Consider the following 24,818-nt stretch of genomic DNA (forward strand, 5'->3'; position numbering starts at 1 on the left):
ATATCAGTGCTTGGAATGTGGGAAGAGCTTCAGTCGGAAGTTCAATCTCACAGTCCATGAAAGAATTCATACAGGAGAGAAACCATATCAATGCTTGGAATGTGGACAGAGTTTCACCTGGAAGGAAGGTCTCACTTCCCATCAAAGGATTCATACAGGAGAGAAACCGTATCAGTGCTTGGAATGTGGAAAGAGATTCAACCGGAAGGAAAGTCTCACTTCCCATCAGAGAATTCATACAGGAGAGAAACCGTATCAGTGCTTGGAATGTGGAAAGAGGTTCACCCGGAAGTTCTATCTCATAGTCCATGAAAGGATTCATACAGGAGAGAAACCATATAAATGCTTGGAATGTGGACAGTGTTTCACCTGGAAGGAAGGTCTCACTTCCCATCAAAGGATTCATACAGGGGAGAAACCGTATCAATGCATGGAATGTGGAAAGAGCTTCAACCGGAAGGAAAGTCTCACTTCCCATCAAAGAATTCATACAGGAGAGAAACCATATCAATGCTTGGAATGTGGACAGAGCTTCGGTCAGAAGACCAGTCTCGTAGGCCATCAAAGATGTCACAGTGGGGAGAAACCAGACAATGGCTGTATATGAATAATTTTCAGAGACTTTGATTAATATGTTCAACGCGGACCCTGAGTTCCACTTCTGAAGGCCTTCTGCCAGTTCCCTGATTGTGCGAAGTGAGGTTACATGGAACAAGGCAGGGGGCCTTTTTGATAGTGTCACCCGCCTTGTGGAACTCCCTCTTGCTAGATGTTAAGAAAATAAATAACTATCTGACTTTTAGATCAGGAAGTTTTTAATGTTTGGTAGTTTTACTGTGGTTTCTTGAATTGTTAGAAATAATAATGGTAATAATAACAACAACAACAACAACAATGATGGCTTTATAGGTCAAAACTAGCACTTTGAATTGGGTGTGGAAGCTAACTGGCCCAGGATCATTAATGCCCGTCAAAATAGGTCGTAAACACTGTAATAAGTAGAGGTCCCTCTCCTTAGGACAGACAGAACTGGGCAGAAGACTAAAGGGATTCCTTCCTTCTGATCTCTTGGAGGCTTTCTGAGAGCCCAGGGGGATAGGCTAGACTCAGCTGGCCCAGAAGCAGGAAGGGGCCATGCCATCCAAACTGGGAGCAGTGGGGGGGGTTGATTCCGGGCCGTGTCTAGCCCTCCTAGAAGGGAAGTGACCCTGCCAAATGTGATGGCAACTGAGGGATTTCTGTGAGATGAATCTGCCTCCATCACCTTGGAGTGGCCCCCATGTGCCCAGGCCATTAGACCATTTCAGGTCTCAGGTGTCCAGCATTGCCCTGGCAATCTCGCCTTCAGTGAGGAAGAGCATCCAAAAATCCTCTTCTTAGGAATCTAAAGTGGGTTGATCCTGCTTTGCAGATGCCTTGCATATGGGGATCTGGGAGTGTGTGTTGTCTTTTGATGTTGCCATCAAAACCTGGAGCCATGGGGAATTCTGGGAAAGCTCTGTGCAGAAGATCCTGGGTGAGAAGGACATTCTCTGCTCAGATGTGCAGAGCCAGCGGTTCAGGCAGTTCTGCTACTGGGAGGCCAAAGGACCCCGAGAAGACTGCAGCAGACTCCACCACCTTTACCATCAGTAAAGTACCATTGGTACTTCATGAACTGGGGTAGGATAACTCTCACTCAGAGGCCTTATTTCACTTCAGATAACTCTTCAGTGTGAGCACAAAACCTACGTCTAATGTGGAAAGATCTGTAGCCTGAGCAAAGACTCTTGACAATGGGTAGTCAAACTAAGGCCTGGGGGCCGGATTTGGCCCAATCACCTTCTAAATCTGGTCTGAGGGAATTGGTGTTTTTACACAAGTAGAATGTGTGCTTTTATTTAAAATGCATCTCTGGGTTATTTGTGAGGCATAGGAATTCTTCATTTCTTCCCCCAAAATATAGTCCGGCTCCCCACAAGGTCTGAGGTACAGTGGACTAGCTCCCTGCTGAAAAAAATTGCTGACCCCTGTTTTTGACCAAAGGACTCCTGCTGGAGAGGAACTTTTTCTCATACATTCATTGCGTGAGAAATTGGCCTGTGTTCAACCGAGTGCTGTAGGGGGGCACCAACTGGGCACATGCGGGTGCCATGGCAGCTACTAATCTTTCCCAGGTGCTCCTGTGCAGGTGCCCCAGACCCTGATAATTCCACCACCTCCTCTTGTACTGTTCTTTATATTAGATTCTGTAAACAGAGACATCCATAGACAAATACTCATTGCATTACAAACAGCAAATCGTTGAACCTTGTCATTAAACTTGACCAACCTCCTTGTTTTCTGCGGCTTCCCTGTGAGATACCTGGTAAAAACGTGTGTTGTTTCGTCATTTAGCGTTCTTGCCTATCATGTTTTAAGACTTTTGAAGCAGAGCATTGAAAAGTCTCTTAAGAATCATGTGTCATTAATTACCCTGCTAAATGCTGGGTTTTTGTATGATGGGGGGAATGAAAACAAATTTAAAAAATTAATCTGATAATTACACACACACACACACGAACAAAAAGGAAATACTAAGAAACAAATTTAAAGCATGGGTTTGAAAGGAAGGGGGAGTAGAGCGCAATGTCTAGCCAAGGGGGGAGGGCGCGGGTTGTATCTTCTCCCCTGCCAGCTTTTCCTCGGTTTTTTTTGCCAAGGGAGGGAGCAGCTCAGCGCCCAGCCAGGATACAGCATCTCTGGATGTGCGCAACGCCCGGGGCTCCTCCTGGGCGCCCGCTTTGCAGAGGGAAGGGCGAGCTTGGGGCGCTTGGCTTTGCCAGGGGGACTCGGAACCGAACCGGATTCCTAGAGAGGACAGAAAGAAAGGGGGGGCAGATCCTCCCGATCCAAAGCCCCTCCCCCTCCCAAGTCACTTCCTGCAAAGGGGGGGGGGCGGGCGGTGGATGTTTTGTGTGTCTCCTTTGCCAGCTTCGCTGCCTGGGTGGCTCCTGCTGCAATCGGGTGAGTCTCCTCTCTCTCTCCTCCCTTTGGGCTGCAGGCGAGGGTGCAGGGGGGCCGTGTTCAGATCATGCGTGCCCCCCAGGGTCCTGCGCCCCCTCCTTGCTCTCTGCCAAGCCAGGGGGCGGGTGGTTTTGCAGGAGGGCTGCAACCCTGTTCTTCCTTTATGCAAAGGCTGCTCCCCGCTTTGTGGGGAAAGAATGGCTTTCCTCCGCCCAGACTTGAGTTTGCTGCAATAGCCGAGGAGTCTCCTGGGTGTCCAGAGCCCAGTCTAGTCCTGTTGAGTCTCAGTCAGTCAGGCTGGAGGATGCGGACTAAGTGCTGGGATCAGTCTGAGCCCCTCTTGGAGGGTGAGAAAGAGCAGGGAGAGGGGGCTGGCTGGGCCAGGGAGGGGTCAGGGCCTCCCTGCAGGAGTGGGGGGTCTCTTCCTGCTTGGGGGAGGAGGCGGGGTGAATCCACTCCTTAAGAAACCTTCCCTGGATCAGAGATCCTAACTAACTCCCGGCCAGTGACTAATCTCCCTTTCCTGAGCAAAGTTCTTGAGTAAGTGGTCGCTGACCAGATCCAGGCGCTTTTGGAAGAAACTGATTTTCTGCATCCATTTCAATGATCCGGATGCAAGCGAACCCTCCCTTCTCCAGTTAGAAGGAAAGCTTTCCCCCCCCTCACCCCGTTCACCAGGCAGGGGTCTTATCCAGACTCCTGGCTGACCCAGGTGCACCCGTTCAGACATGCAGCCTCTCAGGTGTCCAAATGATCTTCTGAGACTGACCAGGAAGCCCTGAACAGAGAACCACCAGAGGTCTCCCCACCCAAGGAATCCAAGACCTGCTGGGACTCTTTAAAGGGGTCTCATCCTGCTTTACAGATGCAGTGCAGGGGGAGAGCTGGGAGTGTGTGTTGTCTTTTTGGAATAAATTTTAATTGAGTTTTATAACAAGGATCATGGGAATAATGAAGGATACAAAGAAACTGAGTCTTCTCTTGTCATTTGTATATCATGAAAATAGCACAGTAGGTTTAGGGGACTATCTACAACATATAGTTCATTATTAGAGGTCAGGCAGTGTCTGAGTTCTTGGTTTGTGAATAGGTTTAAGCAAAAGCAGAAAAAGGGCCAAGAGGACGGAGCAGTTAACAGATAACGCTGAGCATCGCATAGCCAAACACCTGGTCAGGAGCCCCTGGGGTTGTGCTTAGATTACGTGTGGGGAAACAGTCCCTTTTCCTTGCTTGTTACCAGTGAAAAAATTATAAAGTGCTGGTCCATTGATGAACATGGGACGGGGCTTCCAAACAAAGGTAATGATTTGGTATGTTTAAATTAAAGTCAACCAGGTGGAGCCAAATGCTCAAAACTGCAGATTCCAGCCACTCCATGGCTGTTTCTTGAGGCTCTGGGTGTAACTCGGGGCTATTTTCTCTCATGCTTGAGGCTTTATGTGTTGTCCTGGATGTTATTTTGATTACTTTTCATACTGCATTCCTATAATTCTTTTAGGCCATGGGTAGGCAAACTAAGGCCCAGGGGCTGGATACGGCTCAATTGCCTTCTCAGTCCGGCCCGTGGACGGCCTGGGAATCAGCGTGTTTTTACATGAGTAGAATGTGTCCTTTTTTGGAAAATGCATCTCTGGGTTATTTGTGGGGCTGAGGAATTCGTTCACCCCCCCCAAAAAAAGAAATATAGTCCAGCCCCCCACAAGGTCTGAGGGACAGTAGACCGGCCCCCTGCTGAAAAAGATTGCTGAGCCCTATATTAGGCTTTATCTTTTCCCCATGTGTAGCGGATTCACCCCGCCAGCTGCCCCCCATTAAATATAGCAGACCCACCTCATGGTACGCCAATTACACCTCCCAGTCTCCCCCCCCCCATGCTCCTTCTCCCCACCTCATCTGGTTCCACAGCCGCGACTTCTCCTCCGCCACCAAGAAAAGATGGATGAGGCGGTCTTGCCAGAATCCCTCCGCCATCTGTGAGACAGAAAGGTGAATGAGAAGTCAGAGGTGGAGCTGTGCATGGCGAGCGAGAGATGGGCCACAGAAACAGCCTCCCGTGCCGAGGGCATTTGGACATTGGCCGCCATTTCATATTTTAGTTATGTGAAAATTGATGCACCCTGCTTTGGGCTCTTGGATCCCACCAGTGACCATCAACCAATAAAGGAGTGGATAAACTCCGCTAACTGCCCCCCATTAAATATAGCAAACCCACCTCATGATATGCAAATTACACAAATTTCTGCAATTTCCCACAGGCTCCCTTGTGAGGATCTTGTGAGAGGGGAAACTTAGTGATTTAGAGTCTTAGGAAGGAGCTAAACGAACAAGAACAGTTTTATTTACAAAAGAAGAGGTCCATGAAACAAATTTGGGGTCAGGAGATGCATTCTTCCAAATAAAAGTTGGCTTATTACTTAAACTAAATAGATAGATGTCACTGTAGTACATGCACAGCTTTTCTTAAACTTCAGTTGCTAAAAGCTCACTTGTTGCACTTCAGTTGGAAATTCAGGTTTCTACCATAGGAGGTAAAAGAATTAACTCGGTTTCTGTTCATTTACTTCGTTATGACAAGGGTTACACTTAAATACTTTTAATACAGCACAGCTTCCTTCTCAGCCTAATACTTTGGTTCCTGAGTGAGGGGCACTTTCCCCCCCCCCATCCGCCTCTCTCTTAGTCATCCCACTCCTGAGGGATTTCCCACAGACCCAGGGGATCCTCTCAGCCCTTGTTCTTGGTTTGGGGGGGGGTCTCCTTTTCCTAGCAGATCTCTCCCCTCCTGACTGGAAGGAGACCCTGGTTTAGTCCGTCTTCCCACAGCTCCTCCCTCTCCTGCCTCCTCAGACTCAGCCCTCCAGATTAAATCCTGCCTCCATACTCTCCCCATCCTATTGTGAGAAGTTTCTTACGTGGACTTACAATGAGACAAGGAGACACCGAGATAAGGTCTATTACTTCCCTTTTATTATAACGCGTTTGCAAAGGCGGGCTCCCCGTCCCAGGGTGGTACGAAGAGCCCCGAACAATGGACGGGCAAGTGTATTTATCCCTATTGCTGCCGCCCTTCATTCGAAGCTTGGCTTACAATCTATCTAATCATCAAAGACATGGTACTAATACATCATCCATTCTACACTCTCTAAACCTAACCTTATTTAGAGACTCTTTCTACTTCCTTATCTTGTTGACCTGGCTCCCCTGCGCCGAACCCAACGCTGGAATTTACAACAGCCCAACGCTGGAATTTACAACTGAGTTCGAGGCACACTTTATTTTACTCCTTCTCACAATCCCCCCTCTTTTTGTATCTTGTCTCGAACTCACATAATAATTCTTGGGCTGCTATTTCTGCTTCCTCATCTGATGTGGGTACTGAGGCATATTGCATCTTCATAAAATATGTGGATACCTTCCGTTCTGCTAGGAGGGACAAAGAATTATTGATAGTTCTAACGAAGATTGGCAAAATGCATGGAATTAAAACGCATCCTGCCGCAATTAACCCAATTAGGGCCACTATGGCCTGCAGACCAGGTAATTTAGGGAACCATGAACCAAACATATCCTTAAAATTTAATCCATCCCAAGTCTGGACCGGTACATGTGCTAACTTTACCATACGGTCTGCTATGTCTTTCACCACCTTCCCACTATCATCTATTTCAATACAACAATTAGTAAGATTAAATTTTCCACAAACCCCGCCTTCTTTTGCTAATAAATAATCCAAAGAAAGCCTGTTTTGCATAATATATGTTCGGCTTTTAGCACTTTCCTTAGCTAATTTGGTTAACGCTGCGGCTGTTTCATTAGTAATTATTTCTACAGCTGCCTGTAAACGGATAATGCGATTCAGCAAATAGATGGGATCTCTGCCAAAGGATCCGGCTGTGCCATCATTTGCCCAAGTGGCTGGACCATAATATTGGATAATTCTCTCTGGGGGCCATTCTGTATCTGTCCATTTTCCTATATGGATTCCCCGTTTTCGTCGTGGTCCTATTTCATCATATACTGGGACTCCTAGTTTTGCTTTAGTATGCAAAGGGAGTAGGAAGAAACTAGGTCTTAAGGTTGCCAATACACATGAGCCGACCCAATTTAAAGGTAACCTATTGTAAGCATAGCTCCCACAAGCCCAGTAAAACCCATCGGGGGTTTTCCATTCTAGCATTCTGTTCTCCGGGTCTAGGAGAAAGCTCATATTGGTAATATTTCCGAGGGGAGAGGGCCAAGTTTTATTATTATTCCCTTGACTCCACCACTGTTTGTCCTCCCATTGTCCTATACAAGGGAGTGTCCCCACATGCGTTCCATTTATTCGGCTGGTGTTCCTGGTGAAGCATTCTGTCCCAACTAGGTGATTAGAGATTTGCCATACCTCGTTACCCAAATGCTTATAAGTGTAATTGTTTTGTGTTTTATATACCTCCGTATAGTTTACTTCATGAGCCACCCATGGCCACTGATCCCCCATATTTGTTCCTCCACATACAAAACAATTTTTCACCGTTAATTCCTTGGCTATAGTCTCAGCTAAACTTAGGAACATATTATGGGCTTTAGGGGGTAGGGGAAGGGTATTTAAATGCTGTACTTCTTCCTCAAAATCTTCGAATACTGATATGGGTTGTCTCGTTACCTTAGTTGTGTGTATTTGTATGATGAGATATCCATAAGGATCTTTTCCGATCCCATCAATGCCTATACCTATGTGCACAAGTTTAGGCGAAGTAGAAGGTCTCTCGCTCGCCCATAGACATACTGGGTTGCATTTTCCTGTGGAGCAGTCGGTGGAGGCAGCTCCCCTAGTGAGATTTATTCCCTCAGGGCCTCTATAGGTGGGCTGCTTATTAACTCCCTCTGTGTACCAATAATTATATACCCCGGCCCCAGCCCCCACGTTGCTTCCTTTTATTCTCTGGAAAAGGTACTTTCTTTCCTGTAAATATGATTGTTCCCATCCACGATTTCCACACCAGACCCCTGCCCCTCCATTTGGGCCCTGTCCTTTATCTATTGCGATACAAGCATCAAAACAGACCATAATCCTGCCCTCTCCCCTTGTTGTATTATGTGCTACATAACCCTGTCGGTTTTGGGCCAAGGAAAACATACTTCTCCCCTCACCAGCTTGATTAGCGGTTCCGCCCTTATATCCGTAAACATATATACTGGAAGTTATGGGTCCCACCGCCAGGGGTTCATAGCATTCCGTCTTGTTTCCTTTTACCCTACATCTATAATATTGAGTTTGGTTGTGAACACAAGGATCTAACTGTTGAACACATTCTGGGGCTATATTATAATACATTAGGGTCTGTGTGATTTTATTGCCTGTTCGGGTTGTCTGGATGCATTCGGTGCACTGGGGTTCCGATTGGGTTGCCCATGAAGTGGCCCATCCTATTAATACTATTCCTAATACTTGCCAGTTACCTTTCATGTGTGGGGTTCAAATAGATTAAAGCTTGCCTCACCGTTGGGGTTTCTGCTAATTGGCACGTTACCTCCCCTCCTAATTTCACTTCACAATATTGGAGTATAACGTCCTCTATAAAGATGATGCTGCACCTTTCAGTACAATGCACACACTGCACACACCCTTCGCAATGTTGACAGCAACAGCACTCGAAAAAGCACACACAGGTACAAAACAAACACATCACAGTCTAGGTGCGCCCTTCTGGATCCCGGTTCCTGATTTGGTAAGCGTAACTTTCAGCGGATTATTTGGACTAGTCACTGCTGTCCAATTTTCAGGTGGAGCTCTTTTCACCCGGTGGTAATGGGTCCATCCATGCTCTCTGGTCCGTACTGCTGATTCGGTTGTGAGCAGGACCTGGTATGGGCCTTCCCAACTCGGGCTGAGTTTCTCCGTCCGCCAAGCCTTTATCAGGACCAGGTCTCCGGGCTGAAAGGTGTGCTGTTGCTCCAGGAGCGGGGGCCGCTGTGCTAGTATGCCTTGTCTGTGGAAAGATAACAGAGACTGGGACAGTGACTGCAAATATTTCCTGATAAACTGATCCCTGAACTCGATTTGAGGGTTTCCTAATACTACCAAATATGGGTGACCCATCATCATCTCAAAAGGGGACAGACCAGTGTCTTTTCGGGGAGCTACCCTCATCCTTAATAGTGCCAAAGGGAGATTTTTCGTCCAAGGCAGCCCATTTTCAAGATATAACTTAGTCAAATGTTTTTTTATTTCCCCATTCGCCCGTTCCACCTTTCCACTGCTCTCAGGGTGCCAGGGCGTGTGGAAACTCCACATAATCCCCACAGCTCTCATTACCTCCTGCATTGCTTTTTGGGTGAAATGAGTTCCCCTATCAGAGTCTATGACTTCTATTATTCCATACCGAGGAAGAATGTGTTCCAGAATGGCTTTGCTAACCACCTGAGCTGTGGCCCTACGGATAGGGAAGGCCTCAATCCAACCTGTCAAATGATCTTTAAATATCAACAAATACTTCTGCCCCCCCCCTTTCTGGCAGTTCGGTAAAATCTACTTGTACTCTCTGGAAGGGCCATACCGCTAGAGGCCGCCCACCCCTTTCAGTTTTCCTTGCCCGGGCTTTGTTAACCTTTTGACATATCAGACACTTCCATGCGATGGCGTGCGCCATCGGCCACATGTCTCTACTCCAATACACTGACTTCACCAAATTCACCATTCCCTCCGTGCCTAAATGACTTCCTTCATGTATTTTCTCCAATATATTTAACATAGTTGATTTTGGAAGGACCATTTGCTTTTCCGGAGTCTCCCAACTTTCTCCTTTTCTTTCCCATCCCTCCTTTTCCATGTATTCTTTCTCCTTTTGAGTGAACACTAAATCTTTTACATCCTGCGGGTCAATCACAGGTACTTGCAGGACACATTGTTTAAATATTTCCTTCCTTGGTTCCCCCTCCGCCGCTTCTCGCGCTCGGAGATCAGCCCATGCATTTCCCTGTTCCTCCGAACTGTGTCCTTTGGTGTGGGCGAGGATGTGCACAATGCCTATCTTCCGAGGTCCCAGCAGGGATTCTAGTAGCCGCTCGAGTAAAGCAACGTGTTCAATTTGTTTCCCATCCGCCTTTATGAAGCCCCTTTCTCTCCAGGTCCGACCGAAAGTATGCACCACTCCCCATGCATATCTTGAGTCAGTCCAGATTGTCACATCTAACCCGGTTGCCAATTCCAGGGCTCGGGTTAGCGCCATTACTTCACATTTCTGGGCTGACCATGTGCTAGGGAGGGCCCCACTCTCTATCGTCTCCCCGTCTTCCTTGACCACTGCGTATCCCGACCTTCTTTTTCCTTCCCTCACATGACTAGATCCATCTACGAACCATCTTTCCCCTTCCGTTAGAGGTACCTCGCTTAGATCTTCCCTAACTTTGGCCATTAATTCTATATCCTTAAGGCAATCATGCTCCTCGAGTTCCCATTCTTGCCGCTCCCCTCTTAGGAATTCCGCTGGATTCAAATTTCTATCTGTCCCTATGGTTATATCATTTCCAGTTCTGAGTATCCCTTCATATTGCACTAGGCGCCTGTCCGTCATCCAGGTGGGTGCAGCACCTGTCAGTACTGCGCCTATCTGATGAGGGCTGTGCACTATCAGTGCTCCCCCAAAGGTCAATTTCCTGCTTTCCAATACTAATTCGGCCGCTGCAGCCACCACTTGAATGCACGCCGGCCATCCTCTAACCACTGGTTCTAAGGTTGCGCTTAGATAAGCTACTGGCTGATATCGCCCCCCTCTTTTCTGAGCCAGGACTCCTACTGCCGTCTGAGCAGCCACTGTCACATACAAGTGGAACGGCTGCTGTAGATTTGGCAGGGCCAGAGCCGGACTAGTTATTAAAGTTTTCTTAATTTCTTCCCACCTGGCCTTATCTTCCTCGTCCCATTGCACCTCCTCTTGTTTTCCTGTCAGTTTCCTATTCAAAAACTGAGTCAACTTTGAATACTGATCTATCCACAATCTGCAATATCCCAATAATCCTAACATTCTTCTTACATCAGTTTTATCTTTAGGTGGTCGTAGTTCCATGATCCCTTTTACTCTATCTGGGTCTAATTGCCTGGTTCCCCCATCTAAAATATGTCCCAGATACTTAACCCTCCGCTCAGTGAATTGCAATTTTTCTCTGGATACCTTAACTCCTAAATCACCTAGCCAATTCAATAGCCGAATAGAATCACATTTAACTTCCTTCTCTTTTTCCCCAATCAATAGTAGGTCGTCTACATACCGCAGAACCTTGTTGGATCCAGTGGGTTTAAACTCCCTCAATCTTTCCCCCAGTGCCTGTCCAAACAACAGAGGACTCTCTGTATATCCTTGGGGCAAGACCGTCCACCGGTACTGCCTTTTCTGACCGGTCTCCACATCCTCCCACTCGAAGGCAAACAAATCTCGACTGTCTTTGTCCAGAGGGCATGCCCAAAAGGCGTCCTTTAAATCAACTACTGTATACCATCGAGTGGAAGGAGGGATCCGGCTCAATAACGTATAAGGATCTGGCACGGTGGGAAATCGGGGTACCACTATGCTGTTTATATTTCTCAAATCCTGTACCATCCTATATTTGCCATCTTTCTTCTGTACGGCCAATATGGGTGAATTAAAAGGTGACATCGTAGTTTCTATAAGCCCCTGATTTAAAAGGGCGTCGACCACCGGCTGCAAACCTATTCTCCCTGCTCGTTTCATCGGGTATTGTGAGGTCCATAGATGAGTAATGCCAGGCTTCACTGTGATTTTTATTGGGTCCATTTCCATCTTCCCCATAGTTTTCCCATCTACCCACACTTTAGGATTGATTTGTTTCTCTTCTTCCAGCTGGAGTGTATACATTGGAGTTCCTTTTTCCTCATCCATTAATCTATACCCCAATGAAACCATGAGATCCCTACCTAATAAATTTATTCCTGACTCTGGTATGAACAGCAGGGATGCTTTGATTTCCTTTTCCCCCCGAACAATTTTGCTTGGTTCTAATTGGTAGACTTCGGTGGACTTGCCACTTACCCCTATCACTTTGACTGTTTTTAAAGTTTTCCTTACTCCTGGTATATTTACAGAAACAGATGATCGGGCTGCCCCAGAGTCCACCAGAAACACAACGGGTTTCCGAGAGGGACCCACAAACAAATTCACCAGTGGCTCATTCCGGGTCCCAGAGCATGAGCCGGAGCATCCCTAGTCTTCGTAGAGACTATACAATTCGGTCCCCGTGTCCTCATTATCTCGGGGAGGTCCTTGTCTCTGTCTGACAGGCGCATCGGGTATCTGGTCCCGCGGCGTCCTACACTCCCTAGCAAAGTGACCCATCTTCTGGCATCGGTAACATATTATTGTTCCGGTCCTAGGACCAGAGCCCCTGCCCGGTCCATAAGACCTCCTGCCTCTGTAACCTCCACTTCCTCGGAAATTCCCCTTGGTCTGAAATTCTCGGTTCCCATTCTGTTCTCCGATTTTCTTTTTCTCCTCTCCTGCCTTTTGGATAGCCGCTACCATCATCTGGCATTTTTGCTTTTGTTTGACTACCTCACGATTAACAAAAACCTGTTGTGCCGTTCTTACTAACTCTATAGTCGCGGCATCTTGCCAATTCATCTTTTGCAATTTCTTTTGAATATCAGGCCATGCCTTGGTTACAAATTGCATCTTTAACAGGTTATCAAATGCTGGAGAGTCCGGCGTAACTCCGGAATATTTAGTCAAATGTTCTCTAATCCTTTGTATAAAATCGCCTGGTGACTCGTCCCTCATTTGATTAACCTCAAAAGCCTTGGTTAAATTGGTACTTTGAGGCACTGCCCTCTTGATACCCTCCAAAATCATTTCTTTTAAATCTGTAAGCTGGACACGATGGTCTGGGTTATTTATATTCCAATTTGGGTCCCCTATAGGAAATTTGGTCTCCGGCGGAACTGCCGCCGGGGCCCCCTGGTTACCCGCGGGCGCAGCCACTCGCGCCTGTTCCCTTACTTCCCAGTATTGCATTGCTGCCCTCCGTATCATTGCCTTTTCTTCTGGAGTGAATAAATGTCCCAATATATACATCAATTCTGTATATGTATATAGGTGTGGTCCCATCCACATTTGTAGGAGGTTTGCTACCTCCTGACTATTCTCATGTAGTTTAGGCAAAGTTTGCTTTAATTCTCTGAGTTCAGAGGGTTTTATAGGGCTGACCACATATACCATTACGGGCTGTCCGGCTGCATTGATTCCGCCAGGGGTTTCCCTCAGGGGATAATTTTGTACTATGCATGGATTTCTCTTTCTCAAGTTAGTACTGCTGTCTGAATCGTCATCCGGCAATGGATATTCTTTGTACGGTAAATTCTCCAAATCTCGTTTACACTGTTCCAATTCTTTTCGTAGCCTTGAATGCCTTAACATCTCATAAAGAGGGGGACTAGACATTACACCGTCGTTGGGCCTCAAAACATTTGGGCCGGATGACGGGGCTGTCTCATATGGGGGTGCGGTCGCCCTGACTGCGGGGGTCGGACTCACACGATTATAGTCCGGAGGCAAATCACTGAGTCCTCCACGACAGCCAGGCTGTGGTGGCGGAGGCAGTGGTTGGGGGAGGTCGGCCAATCCAGGCACTGCCAGGGGTGCACCGGTGGGTGGAGGTATCGCTGTCTCTTCATCAGACTCTATTTTCTTTTCTTTAAGTGGAAATTGTCTCAATGGTGGTGGATCTGGCCCGTAAAAAGTTACATGGGACCATAATTCTATGTATGGTCTTTCTTTATCTTTTTTAGATTTGATCAAATAGAATTTCAACTGCTTGATCCAGTATGGGTTTGTTTCCCCATCTGGATCCCAACGATACCCTTCATCGGGTCCTATGGGGTATTCTGGCCACCTTACTCTACATAGATTAATCATTGTCTCTTTGACTAATCCCCTACTATAGGGTCTTATGTCCTTATCATCCCAAGCCAACAAAACCTGTCCCAAAGGACTATTGGGATCTATGGGGTCCTTGGTCCCATTACTGGGGCCCCTTCTACATGTACTCTGACTCTTTCCCATACTCTATTATGTCTCTTTTTCGTTCACTCACACAATCGCGCGGAATCGCCTGGCCGTTTCCCTCGCGGGAGAACGGAACCGCAAGCTAATCCTCCCGCCGGGGTCCCAGGCCCCCCGGTCCACACTCACGCGTCCGTTTGGAACCTCTCTTTCATACAGAGACCACACACCAACAACACCCAATATTCCCCTTCCCAGGGATATATTACCAAGATACTCACCCCCTTCAGTCTAGTGCCTCCTTCTCGGTGGCTGGTAAACTGGCAGGCGTCCCTGCAGGGCGAGGCAGTCCCCGACTGCGGCGGTCCCAGACCACCAGTCTTTCAGAATATCTTAAGTCGGTTCTCCGTCCTTCCAGCTCCCGGAACCTGTCACCGCGGGCCCTGAGCAACAGATCTCTCCGAAAGTCGGAGTGCCGGCTGATCCGTTCCCCAGCCCCCGCCGAGCAGGTCGTCGAGAGCCCCACGTCGTGGGCGCCAAAAATTGTGAGAAGTTTCTTACGTGGACTTACAATGAGACAAGGAGACACCGAGATAAGGTCTATTACTTCCCTTTTATTATAACGCGTTTGCAAAGGCGGGCTCCCCGTCCCAGGGTGGTACGAAGAGCCCCGAACAATGGACGGGCAAGTGTATTTATCCCTATTGCTGCCGCCCTTCATTCGAAGCTTGGCTTACAATCTATCTAATCATCAAAGACATGGTACTAATACATCATCCATTCTACACTCTCTAAACCTAACCTTATTTAGAGACTCTTTCTACTTCCTTATCTTGTTGACCTGGCTCCCCTGCGCCGAACCCAACGCTGGAATTTACAACAGCCCAACGCTGGAATTTACAACTGAGTTCGAGGCACACTTTATTTTACTCCTTCTCACACTATCTAAGCTGCTGCGAGGCTCCTTCTCCTCTCAGATCAGAGCCAGTTCTCCCTCAGAAAAGAGCCTCTCCAAATAATAATAATAATAATAATAATAATACCCCTCTCCCCTCTCAGATCAGGCCCTGCCCACTCTCCCCCTCAGAAAGGGCTCCTCGGATTTTCCCTCCAAAAGGGCTGGCAGCCAATCAGAGAGAGAGAGAGAGAGGCTCTCGCCCCCTGGTGGAACCTCGGAGGCACTGCACCCCACACTCCACTCTGGCTCCACTTTCCCTCACAGGCCATTTCCTAACATCACTACAGGGGGTCTCCTTTTCCTGGGAGATCTCTCCCCTCCTGACTGGAAGGAGAACCTGGTTTAGTACGTCTTCCCACAGCTTCTCCCTCTCCTGCCTCCTCAGACTCAGACCTCCAGATTAATTCCTGCTCCATATTCTCCTCAGACCCTCCACTGGGTCATCTTCCTCTCTAAGCTGTGAGACTCCTTCTTCTGGCTAGAGAGCTTCTCCCCTCAGATCAGAGCCAGTTCTCCCTCAGAAAAGAGCCTCTCCTAATAATAATAATAATAATCTCTGGCTCTGAGGGAAAATACCTCATGGGTTGAAGCAAAAGGAGACAACTAGGAAGAAGAAAGGATACAGACAAACTGACCGAGCCTTCTCTTGTCATCTGTATATCACAATTAGTTTACAGGAATATCTGCAACATATGGTTCATTATTAGAGGTCATCGCCTGAGATTGAGTCAAATGCTCAAAACTGCAGATTCCAACACCCCACACCCCCGTTTCTAGAAGGTCTGTGTGTAACTTTAGGCTTTTTTCCCGTGCTTGAGGCTTTATGTTATTATTATTGTTGTTTCTTGGTATTATTACTAGTACTATTACCACTGTTCCAGAGCAGAGTGCCACCATTTTAAAATACTTTAATACAAATAACAATCAGAGGAATAGGCTGGGTCCTCCGTTGTCAGAGGCCTTGGGAAAGAGGGGGAGGTGCCTGTGTGGGGAGGGAATTCCCCAAGGGGGGGGTCTGCCCCCAGGATGCCCTCTCTTGGGCCACCCCCACCCAAGACTCTCAAGGGGGTAAAGCTACCAATAGGGCCCCCTCTGCCAAATTTCGCAGCCAAAAGGATCTGTAGGGAAGAAGGTAGTTCTTCACATATTTTGAGGGGGGCTAAGTGAACCCCTCCTGAAGGCAGCCCTGTTTAGGGCAGTTTTTAACGTTTAATGCTGTATTGTGTTTTTAATATTTGGTTGGGAGCCTCCCAGAGGGGCTGGGGAAACCCAGCCAGATGGGTGGGGTGTAAATAATAAATTCCTATTATTATATTATACTCCTGTGAGCACTTTGAATTGGACCTGGAAATGAAGGGACCACCAATGCAGCTGTTTTAAAACAGGAATTAAATGTGTTCTCGGGGGTTGTAATGGGAGGGATTCAGTGAGATGGGATAGACCCATGGATGCTCCTTGGAGAAAAAGGGGGGAAAGAAATGCCCTTCATAAAGAAAGGGAGCCCAGTCAACAATCTGGAGCAGATTCTGAACCATCCTCAAGATGGTTCCACTTAGAGGGCATTACGATGCTCCTATCTGATCCACAGCAGAGAGTACCCTGGCCATGTCATCTCTGCTACAAGGGGACAGTGGTGGGCAAGCTGGCCGGAGCTGGAAAGGGGCACTTCCAAACAGAGAATTTATTTACAATCATAGCAGGAATGTGAGCCCTTCTCACTTGTTTATAGTGCTATCCTTTGGCCCTCAGACCTAAGAAAAAGGGATTCCACCACAGCAGTTTGTCTTGAGAACTTTGCACATTCCAAGTGGCTAGAAAATGAGACAGAAGCAGGAAGGAAATGGTCACTGAACTGTGGGAGGGAGGGAGAGCAGCTCTTGTGGATCCCAGGGTTGGTTGGTTGGTTGGTTGGTTGGCATCCATCTGCCTCCGGAGACAATGGGAGAGTGTGCCTTTGGGGGTGAGGTCAAACTGTTGGAAGGTTGCAGCAGCTGCAGAGGCCCTAGCCTAGTTTACACTTGTACAAATGACTCACTTGTCAATCACAGTTCTGTCTTCTTTCATTGACTGAAAACACTGAAAGGCAGGAGCAACTAGGCTGATTCATTTGACAGACCTTCCCAATGTTTCCAGCACATTTTGCTTAGTAACGTCTAGTAGGGCTGGACGCCGGCTTCTCCTTTTCCTTTTTTGAAAAAGAAAGTTCAGAGTCTGGGCTGTGTTGCAGTCCAGCCCTGGTTCCTAATAAGATTCCGGGAATCTTTTTCTTTTCCTGGCTGTGTATCAATTTCATAACAGAACAATGTATTTGCTTTGTAGGGTTTGCAAAGGCCTCTACTTAGGAAAGACAGAACTTGGCAGTAGGACCAAGAGCTTTCTTCCGATCTCTTGGGGGATTCCACAGAGCCCAGATGGATGAGTCAGAGTCCGCTGGCCCTGAAGCAGGAAGAGGCCATGCCACCCAAACTGGGAACAGTGGTGGAATCTGGGATAACTCTCTGCTGAAGATCCAGGGTGAGGAAAACACCTTCAGCTCAGAATTGCAGAGACAAAATTTCAGGCAGTTCTGCTACCAGGAAGCCAAAGGACCTCGAGAGGTTTGCAGGCGACTCCACCACCTTGACCGTCGGTGGCTGAAGCCAGAAAGGCACACGAAAGCTGAGATGCTGGATCTTGTGATCTTGGAGCAGTTCCTGGCTGTCCTTCCGCCAGAGATGGAGAGCTGGGTGAGGGAATGTGGAGCGGAGACCAGTTCCCAGGCGGTGGCCCTGGCCGAAGGATTCCTCCTGAGTCAGGCAGAGGAGAGGAAGGAGGCAGAGCAGCAGGTGAGAGAGACTTTCCTCTAGATATTCCCAAGGGGCTCTGAACATGAGAGAGAGTATCCCGAAATTCTCTCTTAATCCCCCAACCTTATTTGGAAAGCCTCCAAGGAATGATATCGGGTACCCCTAAAGCTTTTGCCTCTCCCAGTCCTTTTCTAATGTTTCTCTCCATTCTCTGCTTCCAATCCATTTTGCCCTTTCAGGGAAAGATTATCTTTGCAGACACGGGCCTGGATTCCTCTGAGGCAGAGATGACTCCATTGGAGACCAAAGAGAGACCACTGGGTAAGGAGGAAGGAGGGTTTTTTCCCATTTGGTCACACATTCTGTAGATTTTGGCACTAATCTGTGGGGAGGACACTAGGGGCCAAGAGCCCAAAGTGGGGACATGTATTTTTACCTAGCTAAGATACAAATGTCAAAATTCACTCAGTAGGTGTGACTTTTTTACAGGCCCACCTGTAGTTAGAGATGCACTGCTTTACCTCTAAGAGAAGCATGTGAAAATGGTCTGCCACTTACCTTTGTCTCTCACAGGTGACAGAATGATGCTGGCAAGAGATGCTTATCCATCTTTGCATGAAGGCAGAGATGCAGCAGCCATGGAACCAGATCAGGTAGGGAGAATGAAGGATTGTGGCGAAAGAGTCCCTAATGAATCTCTCTCCTCCGTCTCTTGGCTGTAAAGGCCATTGCAGGAGCCTTATGTTCTGAGAATGGTGAACAATCACCTCACGTTGACTAGCCTCCTGAATGCTGCTAATACAGTGGTACCTCTGGTTACGTACTTAATTCGTTCTGGAGGTCCGTTCTTAACCTGAAACTGTTCTTAACCTGAAGCACCACTTTAGCTAATGGGGCCTCCTGCTGCCGCCACGCCACCGGAGCACGATTTCTGTTCTTATCCTGAAGCACTATTTCTGGGTTAGCGGAGTCTTTAACCTGAAGCGTATGTAATACGAGGCACCACTGTATAATTTATCAGTAGTTGCAGTTTTATTTACAGATTTAACATTTAATGCTAAAATAGGCTTCTAAATAGTTGACAAATCATAAAAACAGTGGCCAGAATTCACCTTTCCCCTCCTTCCCCTCCCCGTGACCCGCAGTACCCCCTGAAGTTGACTTTAATGCATTGTGAAGGTTCCCCCCACCTCCAGAACAGTAGATGGGGAGAGCAAAGAGAGGATCCTTCCATCTGGGAAACTGGAATCGATGAGCAGAGAGAATGACCGTATTTTTCGCTCTATAACACACATCTAACCATAACACGCACATAGTTTTTAGAGGAGGAAAACAAGAAAAAAAATCTGAAAGAAATAGTGGATGTATCATTTTTGTACTTCATGCTGTGGCCACGGACATGTGATTTGACGGTGAGTTTGGGGTAGCCCAATGCAAAAATCCTGAGAATCCATGTGGATCTGCGCATTGTAACCACGTTTTTGCACCATTGCAGCCCCAGGCAACAGTGGGTGCGTGATGTTTTTTGTCAGGGAACTGCCATCGGAACGCAGGGTGGTGGAGCGGCTCTCGGACGCTGGGGAGGGAACCAGCAGGGAAAGAGGGAGATCTTCCGCTGAGGAAGAAGGGAAGGAGGAGGAGTTGGAAGGAAGGCGCAGGGACGCTTCCAGCGAGACCAGTGGAGAGAGCTCAGGACCTCCCCTGGGGACGCCCACTCTGCGCAGAAAGCTGTCGCGCAGGGAATCCAGGCGGAGACTTTCTGTCAAGGAGCTCTTATGTTGGAAGAAGTTCAGGAAACGCCCACTGACGGATTCTGCCAGTGATTAAGGCAGCCACGAAGTAAGGGCTGTCCGATCAGGGAAGGTTTTAGCCAACTACTCAGCTTGGAGCGGTTTTGGCGCTTACGCACAAGCAACCCCTAATCCCTTTACAGCAATCCGTCAGTCACCGACGTTGTTTGTGCGGAGGAGGCATTATGAGCAACACAGAAGGAGCCGGAGGCGGAGGGGGAGCCAGGGGAGTAGATAGATAGATAGATAGATAGATAGATAGATAGATAGATAGATAAATTTATTGTCATTGTCCGTATATACACAGTATACACAACAACGAAAATCAAACACCCAAAGACCGGGTTCACATACACATTTGCACGTACCTCCAACACTCTCATCCTATTCAGACATAATCTATAAAACATAACATAATCCAGAATATAACATAACCTATTAAAGGCATAACATAACCTAAAACCTATCTCATTCCTTCCTACTCCCTGCTTGCTATTTCTTGCAACTGGCCCTGAGATCATTATTTAGTGCAATCAGAGCTCTTGGATAGAAACTATTCAGAAGGCGTGTGGTTTGTGTTTTCATTGTCCTATATCTTCTGCCCGAAGGCAACAGTTCAAAGAAGTTGTGAGCAGGATGGGTGGGATCTCTCAGGATATTGTGTGACTTCTTCAAACTGCGAGACGTGAAGATCTCATCCAGGGTTGGTAGTTGGAGCCCAATAACATTCTGGGCAATTTTAATTATTCTCTGTAAAGCTTTTTTATCCATTTCAGAGCTGTTCCCATACCATGATAATATACTATAGGTTAAGACACTCTTGATGGTACTGTGATAATAGGACAGAAGTAGGTGCTGAGATAGATTCAGTCCCCTGAGCATTCTCAGGAAATACAACCTCCCCTGCACCTTCCTCACAACCATATTCACCAACTCTGGAGGAGAGAAACACAGATTTGGAGCAGCAGCTGGCTCTCCTAGCAGCGCGGCTCGATGAGAGGCGGGCTCAGGATGCGCAGGGGAAACCCACCCCCATCTCAAGGAAGGTACCGGGACTGGTGCATAAGTTTGGGGGCGATCCGAGGAACTACCAGGCTTTTAAGACAGAGGTGCAGTATGCACTGGATCTGCAATATGATGACTTTGTGGACGAGGGGGCGAGAGTTGCCTTTGTGGTCGGACACCAGGAGGCTGGAGCCAGAGAGTGGGTTAGACCACTGATGGCATCTGATAATGATGCCCTAAAAGACTTGAGGAAGTTCTTTGCAGCCATGGATCTGATGTTTTCCAGCCAGATTGAGCAGAGCGTGGTACACAGGCAGTTGATGGCGTGCAAACAAGGGAACCAATCAGTCAGAGAGTACTGGTCGCAATTTGCCATGCTCATACACCAACTTGGTTGGGATTTGACTGCGGAACCGATTCAGATGTTATTTGAGGAAGGCCTGGCCCCCGCAGTAAAAGATGAACTTTCCCGCCGCCCCGCCTGCAGTCGATGGATCAGCTGACCAAGGCTACGCTTGCCATCGGAGCGAGGCAGGAAGCGCGGGCTCTGGAGAAGCGGGAAGGCAGAGGAGAGCGTTGGAATGACTTCCGCATTCCTGAAATACCAGAGCAACCTTCCCCGCCAGTGGAGCCAATGGAGATCGGAGACGCGTGCGCTCGCGGGGGCTTTCAAACACTGGAGAAGTTCGAAAGAAGGAGGGGGAAATGACCAAGAAGTGTTTCCTCTGCCAACATCCAGGGCATTTTGCCAGGGTCTGCCCTCAAAGGAAAGCATGGCAAGGAATGGTGGGGGCGGCCGGGAGTGAGGAGGAGGGGCTTAAGGAGCAGGGAAAAGCCAACACTTGGCTGCCGATGGGGCCCAGCAGCCAGGCGAACAACCAGTAAATGTGCCCAAGCCAGAGCCCCCCCGAGCAGCCATTGCCATAGAAGTGGTGCTAGAGCTCCCTAACGGCCACCCACTCAAGATAAAGGCGCTGTTGGACTCAGGCAGTTCTTGCAATTTTCTTAGCAAGGAATTTGCGTTAGAGCACCAGCTGCAGACTCTGTGTGCTGGTCCCGGGGGTAGGTACCGTGGGTGTAAGCAGAGTCCACACGAAGAGGGGCGAGGTCCAAGGCGGAGAGCCGGGCGGGGAACAGGAATGCTGGAACAGGAGGCTGGGCAGGGAACAGGAGCACCGGATAGTCAGGAACAGGAGGCCGAGCAGGGATCAGGAACACCGGATAGTCCGAAGCCAACAACGACGTTGCTCCCGCAACCTGGGGCCAGGCTGACTGGGCTTTTATCCTCTTCTAAGGCCGGGGGCGGTCCCGGCCCCCAGGAGCCCCGCCTCCTCTGGCCTTAAGGCGAGCACTCCTCCTGGGGGCAACCAGTTCCCTTCGCCTCTCTGCCCTAAGCCTCTGCAGATCAGGAGAGGCCAAAGGGTTACTGGGCCCTGGAGGAGGCTCACCTGTGGCCACTGAGTCGTCAAGCCCCTCTGGGGCCAGAAGGGCTTCACCTGGGGCCAGCTCCTGATGCTCTGTCACAGGTGCAGGCTCTTCAGCATCTAGGCCTTGCCCCAGTTCAGCTGGCCCTGGAGGCGGGGACTCCTGTGCAGGCTGGGATTCCTCTGGTTCATCCTCTGAATCGGAATCCCAGGCCATCACACTCTGCCACTAGGGAGTCCCTTACAAGTCACGACGATCGATGGGAGGGAACTCCTGGGGGGGGGGAGGTAACTCACCAGACGCCCCCCATGAGAATAAGGATTGTCAGGCACACTGAAATTATTGCCTTTCATGTAGCCACTCTGGCAGGACCGCCAATTATACTGGGAATGAGCTGGCTGGCGCTACATGATCCGTTAGTGGGATGGCACCAGCGGACGGTCTCATTCGGGTCAGCTCACTGCTTGGAACACTGCCATGGGGGGGGGAAACCCCGAGGATGGCAATAGCCAGAGTGGCAGGGATGGCGGTGGGAGAGAAGGGGCAGGTACCACCGCAGTACGCTGACTTGCAAGATGTCTTCAGTGAGAAAGAAGCAGATAGACTGCCCCCTCATAGACCCTTTGACTGCCAAATCAACCTACTCCCAGGAGCCCAGCTGCCAGTGGGCAAACTGTACGCCATGTTGGACAGGGAGATGTAGGAGTTGAGGGAATTTATAGACAAGAACCTGAAAAGAGGGCTCATAAGGGAAGCAAGGGTGGTGGGGGGCAGTCCAGTGTTCTTTGTGGACAAGAAGGACACTAATAAACCCAGGCTGGTAGTGGACTTCCGGGCCGTTAATTCGGTGTCGGAACCAGTGACCTTCCCCATGCCCAGGATTGACAACATTTTGACCAGGGTGAGGAAGGGAAAGATTTTCACCAAGCTGGACCTAAGAGGGGCGTACAATCTGATCAGGATGAGGGAGGGAGACGAATGGAAAACCACCATGTTCACCCCTCTGGGGGCCTTCGAGTATCTCGTTATGCCCTTCGGACTCCAAGCGGGTTCAGCGTGTTTCCAATCTTTCATGCATCACGTTCTGGGGCCCTTGCTGTACAAGAACTGCATGGCCTTTTAAGATGATGTGTTGATCTATTTTGAGGACGAGGAGCAACATGTCAGAGATGTCCGGGAAGTGCTCAAGAGGCTACAGGAGCACCAGCTGTGGGTCAAACTGGAGAAGTGCCAGTTTCACACCCGAGAGGTCGAGTTCCTGGGGTACCGGTTGTCAGACAAGGGCCTAGCTATGGATCCGGGCAAGGTACAAGCGGTACTGGAATGGAAGACACCCAAGACCAGGAAGGACGTGCAGAGGTTCCTGGGGTTTGGAAACTTCTATCGGAAGTTCATCAAGAACTTTGCCCACTTAATGGCACCCATCACAGATTGCCTCAGTAGCAAGAAGAAGTTTGTCTGGACGGAGGAAGCGCAGCAATCTTTTGAAAGACTAAAGAAGGCGTTCGCTTCGGAAGAGCAGCTCTTGCACGTGGATCTGCAGAAGCCAATGAGGCTGGAGACCGACGCATCGGACAGAGCGGTGGGGGCTGTACTGCTCCAGCCGGGGGGAGGAAACCAATCCGGTTGGAGACCGTGTGCCTTTTTCTCCCGGAAGTTGAACAAGTCGGAGCAGAACTACACGGTGTATGACCGGGAGCTGCTGGCTATCTACGAAGCGTTTCGACGCTGGAGACATTTGCTGATAGGGGCGCAGCACAAGATCCAGGTGTGCACGGACCATAAGAACCTGGAATACTGGAGAACGGCGAGGGTACTCAATCAGAGACAGGTGCGGTGGGCTCAGGAGTTTTCCAAATTCCATTTTGAGATTCGTTACGTACCGGGGGAGGAAAACGTCAGAGCAGGCGCCCTCTCCCGGAAGCCAGAGTACCTGGAAGGAGAGGGAGCACCGGAAGAACGACATGTGATACCCGAGGACCGATGGGTGTGTGTGGGAGTGTTGGTAGGGCGACGGGAGCTTGCAGAGGGGACGACAGACGACGAGTACGCCCAAAGCAAGATCAGGGAACTCAGGAGGGCAGGAGGAAACCCGGGGGGTTTTGAGGAAAAGGATGGGGCACTGTATATACCAGAGGGGGACTTGAGGAGTAGAGTACTCAAACAACTGCACGACAGCCCCACGACGGGACATTTTGGGCAACACAAAACCATGTTGTTAGTCACCAGGCAGTTCTGGTGGCCAAAGGTGAGGGAAGATGTACGAGAATATATAAGGGGGTGCGACCGCTGCCAGAGAGCCAAAGGGGAGAGGGCGGCACCCGCGGGGTTACTGGAACCATTACCCACACCAGAAAGACCATGGGAGGCAGTGTCCATAGATTTTATGACCGATTTGCCCAAGTCAAGGGGCAAGACGGCCGTCATGGTAGTAGTCGACTTGTTAACTAAGATGTGCCATTTCATCGCTTGCTCACATGCGGTGACGGCGGAGGAAACAATTCACTTCCAGGTTCTGGAGGAAGCTCATGAGCCTACTTCACGTAGAGGTCAATTTCTCGACGGCCAGGCACCCGGAGACCAATGGGCTGGCAGAAAGAGCAAACAGTATACTCCAACAATACTTACGGTGCTACGTCAGGGAGAGGGAGAATGACTGGGTAGAGAAATTGGCTTTGGCCGAATTTGCCTACAATAATGCGGAACATGTGTCCACAGGGATGAGCCCATTCATGGCCAATTATGGCTGTCACCCCAGAGCATTTCCAGGGGAAGAGGAGGAGAGATGGAGTGTGCCCGCAGCTGAACAGTTTGTGGAAGAGATGGAAGCCCTGCACCAACAGCTTAAGATGAACTTGGAGAGGGCTAAGGAAGT

General features: G+C 48.9%; 2 protein-coding genes across 8 annotated transcripts in view; one reads left to right on the plus strand and one right to left on the minus strand.

The window, feature by feature from the left end:
• The window catches only part of LOC309381154 (uncharacterized protein), a 111,951-nt gene extending 106,803 nt beyond the window's left edge, over positions 1-5,148 (minus strand). The window contains exon 1 of the mRNA XM_081931722.1: positions 4,874-5,148. Within this exon, the coding sequence (XP_081787848.1) occupies positions 4,874-5,074 (201 nt within the window). The 5' untranslated portion in view covers positions 5,075-5,148. The remainder of the gene's footprint in view (positions 1-4,873) is intronic.
• The window catches only part of LOC309381099 (uncharacterized protein), a 49,002-nt gene that overhangs the window by 4,061 nt on the left and 20,123 nt on the right, over positions 1-24,818 (plus strand). The window contains exons 1-4 of one of the 7 annotated variants that reach the window (XM_081931566.1): positions 2,892-2,985; positions 17,257-17,762; positions 17,963-18,044; positions 18,297-18,376. The exons of 2 other annotated variants lie outside the window; for them this stretch is intronic. In XM_081931566.1, coding sequence (XP_081787692.1) covers positions 17,349-17,762; positions 17,963-18,044; positions 18,297-18,376 — 576 coding nt within the window. In that variant the 5' untranslated portion in view covers positions 2,892-2,985; positions 17,257-17,348. Of the gene's footprint in view, positions 1-2,891; positions 2,986-4,938; positions 4,972-15,524; positions 15,647-17,256; positions 17,763-17,962; positions 18,045-18,296; positions 18,377-24,818 lie in introns of those variants that run through there. 4 more of the 7 variants (XM_081931568.1, XM_081931567.1, XM_081931569.1 and 1 more) reach the window with 4 other exon arrangements.

Source organism: Podarcis melisellensis, assembly GCF_964234715.1.
Source record: "Podarcis melisellensis genome assembly, chromosome: 12".
Classification (NCBI taxonomy): domain Eukaryota; kingdom Metazoa; phylum Chordata; class Lepidosauria; order Squamata; family Lacertidae; genus Podarcis; species Podarcis melisellensis.